Raw genomic sequence first — 13,043 nt, 5'->3', positions numbered from 1 at the left:
CACAGCATAATTAATTAATCTAAATAAATAATTAAAATTTAATTTCAGATCAAATGGAAGAAACTAAAGCAGAAGAAGAACCACCTACAAAGCGGCAGAAGCATTCTGGTAAGAAAAAAACACGACGGACTGAGGAATGGAAAAGGCAGAAGTCTTCAAGACTACGAAAAATAGGTAAAAAGTACACTGACCGTAAAGGTAAAGTACACAATGAAAGAAAAGTTCAGGCATACGACCATGAATGCCGCTATAAATGTTGCGACAATATGAGCGAAGAAAAGCGCCACGAATTTATTAATGAGTACTGGGGTCTGGAGAATTGGGAATTGCAATCATCATTTTTGAACTCTGCGATTATAATAGAAGATCCGCATAGGAAGAAAGAAAATACTGTACGTGGAAAGTCCCATTCTTGTCAATATTTATCAGGCGGTCTAAGGGTCTGCAAGGAATTTTTTTTTAAAACATTAGATGTGTCAAATAAGCGTGTTACCAACATTATTGCTAAAAAGAAAGAATCTGGAACGGGAATACTAGCTCGAGACCGTAGAGGGCGAAAGGTTCCAACCATTAAAATTACCGTTGAGAAAACTGATTTGGTCAAAAAACATATTGCTATATTCCCTAGATATAGTAGTCACTATTCCAGACAGCAAGCTCCAAACCGAAAATATTTAAATGCTGACTTAAATCTGAAAAGATTGTATGACTGTTATAAAATCTTTTGTGCGTGAAGGAAAGGAACCTGTTACTTTATCTTACTATAGGCATATATTTAATACATGTTTCAATCTTAGTTTCCATCGAGCACATACTGACACTTGTAATAATTGTGACAAGTTTAAATTAGCTATTGAGCATGGAGATCTGGAAGCTAAACAAGCTGCAACAATCGCTAAAGAAGTCCACCTACGTAAGGCTGAAAGTGCTAAAAAAGAAATGGATAATGCTAAAAAAGAAGTAAAAGATGATCTTGCCCATAAAGCTATATGTTTTGATCTTCAAAAAATGTTGGCCACGCCGGTATTAACATGTACAAAAGTGTATTATGCAAGGCAATTATGGACGTATAATTTTAATGTTTAATGTTTATTTGGCATGAGGGGCAAGCATCAAGAGGATGCGAAGAAATGGTATCCTGTTTAATCCAGTACATCAAATCATTCCCCTCTACAGTCACTCACCTCACTGCTTTCTGTGATAATTGTGGTGGGCAAAATAAAAGCCAACTTACGGTAAAATTTTGGTTGTATGTTGTAAACACAACGCAGATTGAAATTGTCGACCTAAAATTTTTGCTTACTGGTCATTCTTATAATCATTGTGACCGAGACTTTCGTAAAGTGGAAAATACCAAGAGGAACACAAAAAGAGGTGTTTTCGTTTCTAATGACTGGGCGGATATTATAGCCACAACAAAAAGTTCTTAGTGAAGAAAATGTTGGATGAAGACTTCCTTACTTTGGATGCCATAATCAAACATTTTGTGAAAGCTGTTAAGGGTAAAGTCCAGTGCAACGATATATTAGAATGGTCACCCGTCAAAACACCAGTATTTTACTTCTCAAACAATGTAAATAGAAGGTGGATGACATTGTTTGGCAGGTGGAATGCTGGTGTTTTGACGGGTGACCATTCTAATATATCGTTGCACTGGACTTTATTAGAAACATGCAGTGGCTGCAGTTCAGAAAAGAAAGTCCTTACACTTTGTTTCACAAAAGTACATTTAATAAAGAAATGCCATTTTTAGAGTACAACATGCTTGCAAAAAATGTTGGAGGGATTCCAAAAACCTTGCCTTCTCTTATCCCTAAACAAAATAAAAAGAAAATAAAAGCATCAAAGTACAAAGACTTTGTTGGCCTCCTACCATTTGTACCTCCCGTACATCACCAATTCTATAGATCATTAGACTATGAGGGAAATCGTTTGGTGCACACAAGACAGAACATCCAGAAACAGCAAGAAGCGGTTCAAGAGGGTCATCACAATCCTGACGATGATGAAAATGAGGATCCAGAACATGAAGACAATGTTTATAGCAGTGACTCAGAATAGTTCTGCAAGTGGTATTTAAATGACTTTTTTATACAAACTGTTAGTATTTTGTTAAGCCACCTTTCATTGGAAAAATACATTTTTCTAATTTATTTGTATCCTATGTTTTATTAAACTCCTAATTTCTATGAGAAGCCAATGAGAAGTAAAGGATGACTTTTATCAAATATTACCTAATAATCAATATGAAAAATACTAAAAAGCATATTATTTTTCTTTATTATGATAGTCTAAACCCTAGCAATTAAAACAAAACTGGTTTGAATTGCCATACTTTTGCCTGCATTTGATTATAACAATTTAACTTTAATTTCAGTTTTCTCAAAACTGACTTCAGTACACTTATACCCCATGGCTTCTCAGCCCTTCAAATGTCGTTTTTTGTTAAAATTTCTAAGACATTGTCAGTTGTATCCTATAATTGATAGCGTAAGAAAGGATTGACTAATAATACCTTTCTCAACGAAAGCATCAACTAAAATAAAGAAAAACTGTAGAAAAATGCTTTTGTTAAAAATCTGTGTAGTGTGCACCTACCAAGACGTACTTTGCCTACTAAGTAATTTAACTAATTTAATTTATCTAGTTTATTGGGGCAAAAGAACGACCTTCCAGGTCTATAAGTTTTTTATTATTTTTTAAAGCATAACCCTGAACTCTATTTGATTGATTAAAATTTGGATTGCTTAAGTTTAGCGGTAACAATGACATCGTTTCTCTTTTATGTAGTTTATATAATTACTGCTTTATGTAGTTACTTCTTTTTCTTCTAGCTTAATCATCCACTTTAAGGTTTGGCACAGGCTAAAAGGATTATTTCCTGCTTAGTTGAAATCTACATAGTGGGCAAAATAATATGAAGCCTCCAATAACCTATTCAATAACCCTTCTTGTTCTTGTTCCTCCACTAGAGTAGTACGAAGTGTGCTTTGTAAAACTTCATGAAGTTTCATATCAATTTATTTACTTACTTTCTCCCACTCTATCTCTTGCCTCAAGAACTATCAGTGCCGGTTTAAGGTAGTTTGCCGTCCGGTGCTACAAAAATACAGCGCCCTCCCCCCTCCCCACTCGTTAAAAAAAAAATTTTTTTTTGAAAAAACTTTTATTTCAAAAAATGTTCAGACAAATTTTACAAAAAACCAAATAAAAAATACATCAGGTCAACGCCAGTATACAAATACAAATAAAAATAAACGATTCTATAGCATAAACTCTCTTACAACTAAAACTCCCAAAAGAAACAAACTCAACTCTCTTAAGCTTTCTACAAAAAGTAAAACAGATTCTTTGGTTTTAAAGGAACGTAAAAAATAAATTACACATAAATATACTTATATAATAATGCATATAAATTACTTAAACGATTGTTTTCTTGCTTTTAGTGACGCAAATTTTTCGATTATAGAAGATGTATCTATTTCATCAAGAATATCTTTATTAATTGAAATAATTGCCAAAGAGTTTAAATTTTCTTGCGCTATTGAGTTTCGTAAATAGGTTTTAACTCTCTTTAGAGTAGAAAACGATCGTTCACCTCTTGCATTTGTGACCATTATAGAAAAAAAAATGCGTAAACAAATATTGATATTGGGAAATGTAGATATTAGTTTATTCTCATATAATGCATGAACTAAATCTAATGGAGTTTGTAATTTAATTTCTGATATAGAATTTAATAGTTTTTTTAGATGAACACATTCTTGAGGAAAATATTCATCTAAATCGGAGCTGTATTTTTCCTTTAATTTGGTTGCTACAGTGATAATATTTTCATCTTCTATTAATTTTAGCTTTAAAAGAAATTCAAATGTATTTGAACATGTTTGTTATATTTCTGACCGACGAATAATTTCAGTTATAAAATCATTTTAGATTATCGATTGTTAAAAAAAACACTGCGTGCGGATTTTATCTCTCTGGCTCAAATTTACGTCGGAACTTTTTTCTCCTAATTGCAATTTTCGTTTGATATTTCGCCTTTCAATATAATTTTCGTTTTCTGTTAACAACATTCCTAAGCTCTCATAATGGTCAAAGCGATCACGTAAGAAATCAAAATATTCTACTAAAGACGAGAAAAGTTGGGAAGTTGTACACAAGTCCAAATTCTCTCTTTGTACAGTTTTATTAACATCGTTAACCCTTTGCAAAATATCCAACCAAAACGATAAGATTATCCCATTTTCCAAGAAATTAAGTTTTTCGTATAACGAGCTTGCTTCGACTCTTACAATATTTTTCTCATTAACATCTGTTGCTATATTATTTAAACAAGTCTTTATTGAATTGTAACTACTTTGTAGCGCCTTTATGGCATCAAAGCGAGAAGACCAACGAGTTGTATTGACCCTTTTTGGCATGAGCGATATCTCAGAGCCTGATGAATCTCTTATTGTACTAGACAACAAGTTCCATCTATGTGTAGAAGCCGAAAAAAATGTATAAGAAGCTTGAACTAGCATAAAAAAAGATGTTGCTTCGAAGCAGCAATCCGCAGCATTTTGAACAACTAAATTGAGAGAATGTCCGGCACACGGAACATAGATTGCTAACTCATTATGTGCCTTAATACGCGCTTGCAATCCAGAAAATCGACCACTCATATTGCTTGCGTTGTCATATGACTGACCCCTGCAATTTTGAATGTCCAAATTAAATGTCCAAATTAAATGTCTTTAGCATATCCATGACGCACTGCTCAAGCTCTTGTGCCCCATGCCCAATGTTATCATAGAATCCTATAAACCTTTCAAATGGAAGCCCTTTACTATTGCAATACCTTAAAATTATTGTTAGCTGATTCTGATGTGATATATCGGGTGTTGAGTCCACACTGACTGAAAAATATTTATTCGCCTTAATTTGTTTAGCAATTTCCTCAATAACCCGATTCGCCATGATAGTGAGGACTTCATTACAGATATCCTTGGATAGGTATGACGTTTTACCCTTGCCCAAATTTGCCATTCGATTTATATAGTCTTTTAAAAACGGATCATATTCTGCTAATAGTTCCAATAAACCCAAATAATTCCCATTGCGCTTTTCACCAAAACGTTCATCAGTTCCTCTAAATGCCAATTCTTTAGAGGCCAAAAACTTAATCACGCTTATAATTCTTCTTAATACTTCGACCCAATAATCCTTTTTGCAACTTATTTGTTTTTCCAACTCATCGTTAATTTTTCCTCGCTTTAATTGGCGGCTTGTGTAAACATTTTAACTATCTAGATGACCAATGGAACGCTTGTGTTCGTCGAATCTCTCAATGCATTTATTCCACGAGGAAAATCGGGTTTTAAATTGGTTTTGTTTATTACTAAATAAACAACAATATAAGCAAAACACATTTCCAGTACTTTCTGAATAAATTGCCCAATCTCTTTGAACTACTTCACCGTTAACTAGCTTCTTATAAAAAATTTGCTTGATAGCATACCTATTTTGGTCCCCATGTTTTCTTTTAGACATTGAAAAGTCAATTTTATCAAGAATTTGTTCGGTCCAGTTATCCAAAAGAATTTGCACAAAATTTTGACCATCCTTCCAAAGTGCCGGATCCTTAAATTCGGTCCAATCGTCTGTTTTTGCATCTACAAATAAATACATTTGAATGAATTTCTATACCATTCAAATACAATTAAAATATTTACAAAGGATTTTGTCTTTAAGGTTTTTTTTAAACTGAAATTATGCGTAAAAGCAATATGCAATCGCCAAAAATACTTACCTATAATACTATCACCAACTGTATTATTTTGCAAAAGACTTTCCTGTGGCTCCATCTCAAGACCGGTCTCTTGGGTATTCATCTCATTTGCAAGGCTAGTGCTCGTACTTGGTCCAGGTTGAGGTTCGCATATACTTCTGCTCTCGTCTACGTCTGTGTTACCCCGTGTAAAAAAACTTATGAGTTTAAGAGTGTTTTCTAAAGCTTTCTTTTCCTTTTGCTGTTTTTCCAGTTTTCTTTTGCGCCAATACGAACCAGATAACTTTCGTCCGTCCATTTCCTAGTTTTTTTTTTTGATATTAAGAAAAAAACAACTAAAATCATAACTTACCATATTTAATTGACGTTTAATCTGTTAAAAATCCTTATCCGAATAATATCACCGATTAAACTAAACACCAAACTTACTGTAATTTTAAAGTAAACCTATAATTCTAAACTTTCTAACATCACCAATTTATACCGCCAATTCTTTTTATACTGCACCGCCAAATAATTGTTGTTTTGAAATAATTGGCGGCTAAATTTTATCGCTTGTCATAGGCAGTAATGCGGAGCTGTACAAGTAGGAAACTAGGGCTGGGCATTGGCGGTGCTTTAACTCGTAATTTCGCATTCATATTCCACTTTACGATTTTAATAATAGATGTCTGTTAGCAAATAAGGCAATTGAGTTAATAAAATACCTACCTTTTATTTTTTACAATTTTTATAGGTCTGGGTTCTGCGAAGTATAGTAATCTCTGAAATAAGTTGTCGCTTTTTTCGATTGTGGTTTTAAAATTTAATTATTTAATAATAAAAGGCGGGAGAAGCTAATTTTGTGGTAAAATTAAGATTTTCTAAGATTTACCGCCCGGTGCTATAGCACCCAAAAGACCCCTGGTTAAACCGGCACTGCACTCACAGGATTGAGGTCCGGTGATTGTGGGGCCATACCATAACTTTCAGAAGATGTTGCCTTTGTAATTGACCTAAATATTGCTTGCATAATTTCGACGTGTGCTTGGGTTCATTGTCATGTTAAAAGATGAAGTTTTCCCCAATTATTCGAGTACCAGAAGGAAGTACATTGTTACTTAAAATTGTTTTGTAACCCTCTTTTCGAAGAATTCCCTCTATTCGAATTAGATCGCCCACTGCAGATCCTCCGAAACAACCTCACACCATCACCGAACCACCACCGTGTTTAACTGAGGCCACCGTACAGTTCTCAGCGATCCTTTCATTGGCATAACGGCGAACAAAAACTCGCCTCTTCATTCCAAAAACCTCGAATTTCGACTCGTCACTCCAGAGAACTTTCTTCCAGTCATCAATGGTCCATTCTTTGTGTGATTGGGCCCACTCAAGTCTTCTCTTCTTATTAACATCCTTCAGTAGCGGTTTTGATACAGCTAAACGTCCTTTAAGACCAGCATTATAAAGTCGCCGTTTTACTGTCGAAACACTGACCGCTTTTTTACGCTCCTTGTTGATTTTTGCTGTGATTTCAGGGGCGGTAAGGCGTCTCTTGCGTTTGCTTGTAATTATAATATTTAAATCCTCCTTTGAACTTATTGCCTTTGGCCTTCCCGATCGAGGTTTGTTGCTAATAGTCCCTTCTCTGGTGAATTTCCTAACATTATAATCGACAGTCCGCCTTGGAACTCCCAAATCCGTCGATATTTGACGGTTAGTCTTTTCAGCCTTATGAAGTCCAATGATAATACCTTTTGTTTCTACCGATTCTACCTACTCTTTTGTTTTAGCCATTTTAAAGAATGTTGAAAAACCAGCAAAGAAACGGTGACAATCGTCAATAAGCAAGCGAAATTATTTACCAATGTTACACAAAATCAATTCTTGAAGACTAAACACCTTTAAATGTTTCAAATTTCATCGGAAACGAGCTGTAATCAGATTAGTTTTTAAGAAGAAGTGCACATTTTCACTACATTGTTATTTGCAAGACTATTTTTTAATACTCAGTGTTTTTTAACGAACCATAGGTGATAGGTATGCTGTTTAAGCATACCTATATGCATATGCAATTTACAAAAGAGATACAATCTAAATATTTTTTTTTTTTTTTTGAAAACACTTCATATATTAAAGCAATTATCTGGTTACAAAATTGATTTTTTTTACATTTTTTTTTCTTAATACATATTTATAATATTGCCTATTTCATAAACTTAATAAACACACAAGTCCAATATATGAATAAACTTCTAAGCAATGCTTATATTAGCATTGGTACCGAAGTTACATTTAAAAGAAATATGTTATTGAAACAATGTGGCCATAGAATTACATATTAGCAACTTTGTTAATAGTGTAAGGATTGCTTAACCATTCTAATAAATTTATAATAAGAAACTTCTTGTTTTATTTCATAAGACAGATCATTATAGGTTTGTGTCGCTGCGTTGATTGGGTTTCTAAGGGCAATGTTTGTTCTAGCACTACTTAGTCGAATATTGTTGTTTCTTAGATTATGTGCATGTATTTCACTAGAATAAATAATAGTGTAATTTGATTTTTGTAGCTTATTAATTATTTTAAATATTAATTTTGCTTGTTCTATTTTAAGTATGTGACTAATTGAGTGGATTTTCAATAATTCAAATATGTCCCCCGCATGCATAAAATAATCAAGATTAAATAAAATCTTGAGTACTTTACTCTGCAAAATTTCAACTCTTTGAAAATTGTACTTACAACAGGTTCCCCACACTGGAATTAGGTACCGCAAGTTTGAAAGAAAGTAAGCATTATATATTTTATATTTAGCTGCGTTACTTAAGAAGTGCTTACATTTATAAAATGCTCCTGTAAAGGGAATTATCTTACTTTTTAAGTAGTCAATATGAGCGTTCCAATTAAGATTCTCATCTAGTTAGTATGTAATATAGGTATAAAGATAAGATTTTTGTATCTAATTTAAAATATTAAAAAGAATACATGGTGGGCAAATACTTTTGAGCGGTAGTGTATATTTAAATGATAGAAGGCATTTTTTAAGACATCCCTTTAAAAAAAAATGATATAAATAATGCTTCAATGAATCTATATATACATATTTTTCTTTTATGTAAAAGTTCAGAAAGAAAATGCCAATCAATCAAAAAAAAATATTAAATAAGTTTTTTGTATATATGTATAATTAGGTAACTACTAGTAGTAAACAAGGTAGTTAAATCACTCTAAAGAATGCAAATTCTATGTTAAATTGACTAGAAAAACCTGATATTTTAAAAGGAAAATACAAAAAAAATATATTTCTTTATATTTGTGTTAATGAATTTTCCAATTAAAATAATTGAATTATTGATATTGCTATTTCAATTGAAAAACCTTTTTTTACATAATTTATTATTTAATTTATAAAAAAGTTTCTTGAGAACTAAAAAAATGTAAACAAAATCAAAGCATTTTTATAACTTACCTTATCAAATAACATGCCTATTTGTTGTTCGAAAAATAATAAAAATACAAGACAAACAGTCAACAATAGACCTACTAGGCAAAGAAAAAATAGACCACAGATGTGACCAAACTTTTACCTAATAATGTATCCAATGAATCAAAATATAAGTCTAAATACAGATATAATAATCATAAATCACTGATTTAAACTTTACATTGGCATACTTACACTAAACAATTTATCGGCCAGATCAAACGACATAACAAGTCCCCTGGAAACCGGATTACAACAACAATAACACTAACCATCAGTAAAAATTTACGAGCATCTCCCGAAAATAAATTTAAAAAAATACCCTCGGGTGCCAAAAATCTGTAATTTTTTTTTACTGACTTCGCGAAAGACAACAGCATACGTCCGTCAACTAATTGCCGATAAATCAAGGGATCAATAACCGAATCGTTTTTAGGATTTTTTTTGCTTTTTTTTTAACAATTTACTTGTTGGCAAGCAAGCGGGGTGAAGGATTTTGAAAATTTATTTTATATGCATAAAGAGTATTTTTGGATTTTGACAGGAAATGTAATTTGATTCAGCTTTTCACTTTTAGGAAAATAAATTACAAAAAATATTTTTTTTAGTTGAAGTTAAGAGACATTTTTTGGAAATTAATTAAGAACAAACGATAAAACAAATGTTGTTACTTTTAGATATTATGGAATGCAATATTATTTAAGGACTTTAATAAAATCATATTAGTTTTATGCAGAAAAAATAATTTACTAACAAAGAGACGCATTTCATTTGATATAAAGAAAATAAATATGATTTTTCTCTTTTTTAAACCTCTGAAAGAGAAATGACCTGAAGGATCGAAGACATAAGAAACATTTCATTTTGGGATTTATTAAGCAATAATACAAATTAAAAATGTGATTTAACTTGATTCCATGTAGCAAATGAATGTCTTAAGGCGTCAATTTCATGGCCATCGCAAAGGGGGTGCACAACTCGCCAGAGATTGGAATGATTTGATTTAAATGAAGGAAAATTAATAATATAAATTGTATTGCAGTATTTGCAATTTACTTCCTTGTATTTTTTTTAATTCCAAGGAGTTACGAAATAACCAAAAATATTCCATATTTTTTTACTTTTTAAAATTATTTTTGATATAGAATTTTTTTAAAGATTTTATAAAAAAAATGTATCTTTTTATTAAAATACATACGTACATATAAATACAGGGTGGGTCATCGAAAACGTACCGCAAGGCATAACTGCTAGGGATTTTTTTTTCAAAAAACTCAAAGCACTCAATTTATATAGGTTTATAAAAAAATCTATTATAATAAATTAATGATTGTATTTGAAAACTTATTAAAACTTTAATTAAATTAAGTATATCGAACGGTATCATTATAAATTTGAGTTCATATTTCTTTTAAATATGTGAATAAGTCTATTTTCTTCTTCTTTTCAATTTTTGATCGTGTGAGATAGTAATTTCTAACTTGATTTTTGCTATAAGTGACATAATACCCAATAAAATAGGTAACTCATTATGAATTCGTCACAGCAATACAGATTTTGCTTACTTTTTGAAAATCGGTGAACTCGTTTCGAAAATATTGAATTCTAACATACCAACAAAGCATTTTAGTTAAAAATGCAAATAAGTAAATCGAATTTATTTAAAAATGTATTGGAATATTAAATTATAATGATAAGAATAAATTTCTTTGACCAATTTACTGTTTTTGTGTTATAGATGGTTTTGGCTAATTTTAGCGTTTATTAAGGTTTAACTACCAGGTATGCTAGTTGCTAGATAGCTGTTCCGTGACTAGAGCGTTAAAATTTCTCATTAACCTTTTTAACAATTATGATGTAGTTGCAGAAAAAGTAGAAATAATCAAACTTTGTCTTAAAAATTATGAATGTGGAAATCGGGTTGCGTAGATATTTAATGAACTCCATTCTGACAAATAGCTTTCTGGCAAAATTGTTCGCAAGTTAGTAGCAAAGTTTCGGGAAACAGGTTCCGTTACGAATAAAAAGAAGCAACATGAAAATCCTGTAGTAAACGAAGCTATGGAGGTATTGGCAGTGGGCTAAGTTGCCATTGATAATATACTGAGGACATTAAAATTAGCTAATGAGACCGACATGAGTCGTACAAGGGTCCGAAGAATATTAAAAAATACAAGTTCCACCTGTACAAAATTCGGTTGGTACAAGAACTACACGAGGGTGATTTTGATTATCGCTTGAAATTTTGTGAACTTATTAGTAAACGAGCGGCGAATAATAACAATTTCCTATTTAATGTGTGTTTTTCAGATGAGTGTACCCTTTTTTTGAATGGTGTAGTTAATCGGCACAACTGTTGTTATTGGTCTGAGAGCAACCCCAAGGTTGTTCACGAGGTGCACACAACAAATCCCTCAGAAATTGAATGTGTGGGCTGGTATTTATGGAAATTCTATTGTAGGTCCTTTCTTTCTTCCAGGAAAATTAACAGGCGATATGCACTCGGATTTACTGGAAAATACTATAGACCCAACCCTAATAGCCATCAAAGAGAACAATCCTGGATACGTTGAAGAGGAATTGTTTTTTCACCAAGACGCTGCACCTCCACATTACTCTCAAAATGTGCGCCAATATTTAAACAATTTCTTTCCAGGGCGGTGGATAGGTCGACCCCGCAAGTTCTTCAGAATGTTCGAGAACAGTTTGAAGATAATTTGAATTACTGTATGGAGGTTGGCGAGCAACATTTTCAGCATTTGCTTGACTAATTCGATCAGTTTTTTTTAATATATTTAATTTATGCGTTTTATAAAAAAAATATGTTTTAAATTTTAATCCTTCATATTTTCTAAACGAGTTGACCGATTTTTAAAAAATAAGCAGCAACGTATCGGGTATTAATTGCACTTTTTAATAAGGTGTCATTAAACCCCCATTCTTATTTAAAAAAATTTAAGGGATAACACCCTCACTTACCGGGTTGAAGATTTTGTAATCATTTTTGGGGCAAAAGTTGTCCCCCTTACAAATAAAATTAACGTATTTTTGGGTTTTTCTTAGAAAAAATGTCCCTAGCAGTTATGCCTTGCGATATGTTTTCGATGGCCTACCCGGTATACTAATCAATATAGTACTAATCAATAATTAAAAATATCAGTGGTATTTTGGAGGTCAATAATTTCCAAAAAAATATTTTTAAAATTTAGCTTTTAAGTACCATATCAAATTTATAGATAAGATGAAAATTAAACGTCAAATGTCTGGATAATGTTTAAAAAATTACTTTGTTAGTTAAAAATAAAATTTTACGTCGTCCAAAAGAACAAACAGCCTAGAAAACTTGAAAGATGAGTTCCAATTTCTTAAAAACATAATGTCTCTCTAAGGGATAGACAAAAACACGAATAAAATCATACATGGTATAGTAGTTGATTAAATATTTGAGTATATTGAGTATACTCATACGCCATATTTTTTTCGCACACAATAAAAGTAATAATTAAGGTTCAATTAAAAGCATTGAACCTTATTTATTATATTGAAAAATATATTATAATATTTATTACATCGAAAAGTATTTAAGTATAAAATTATTTTGCATAAAATTAATTCTTTTGAAAAATCGATTATTAAGTGCTCTTACGTTGAAACTACTTTAAAAACTTACGATTTTTTTACATTTAAGTGTCGTTGAATGTCTAAGTTTATTTTCCACTCATATAATAAATATATATGTACTAGAACTAGAGTAAATAGCTACCTTTACAACGCGCGGATCTATTAGGTACATAGATCAAATGA

At 31.6% G+C, this 13,043-nt stretch overlaps 1 protein-coding gene across 1 annotated transcript in view; it reads right to left on the bottom strand.

Annotated features, from left to right (window-relative positions):
• The window catches only part of LOC126750239 (cGMP-dependent protein kinase, isozyme 1-like), an 88,596-nt gene extending 79,114 nt beyond the window's left edge, over positions 1 to 9,482 (bottom strand). The window contains exon 1 of the mRNA XM_050459789.1: positions 9,435 to 9,482. Within this exon, the coding sequence (XP_050315746.1) occupies positions 9,435 to 9,467 (33 nt within the window). The 5' untranslated portion in view covers positions 9,468 to 9,482. The remainder of the gene's footprint in view (positions 1 to 9,434) is intronic.
• Positions 9,483 to 13,043: the final 3,561 nt, after the last annotated feature.

This window comes from Anthonomus grandis, chromosome 1 (assembly GCF_022605725.1).
Source record: "Anthonomus grandis grandis chromosome 1, icAntGran1.3, whole genome shotgun sequence".
Classification (NCBI taxonomy): domain Eukaryota; kingdom Metazoa; phylum Arthropoda; class Insecta; order Coleoptera; family Curculionidae; genus Anthonomus; species Anthonomus grandis.
Note: the sequence above shows the minus strand (reverse complement) of the source record. Positions and strands in the feature narration are given on the sequence as shown.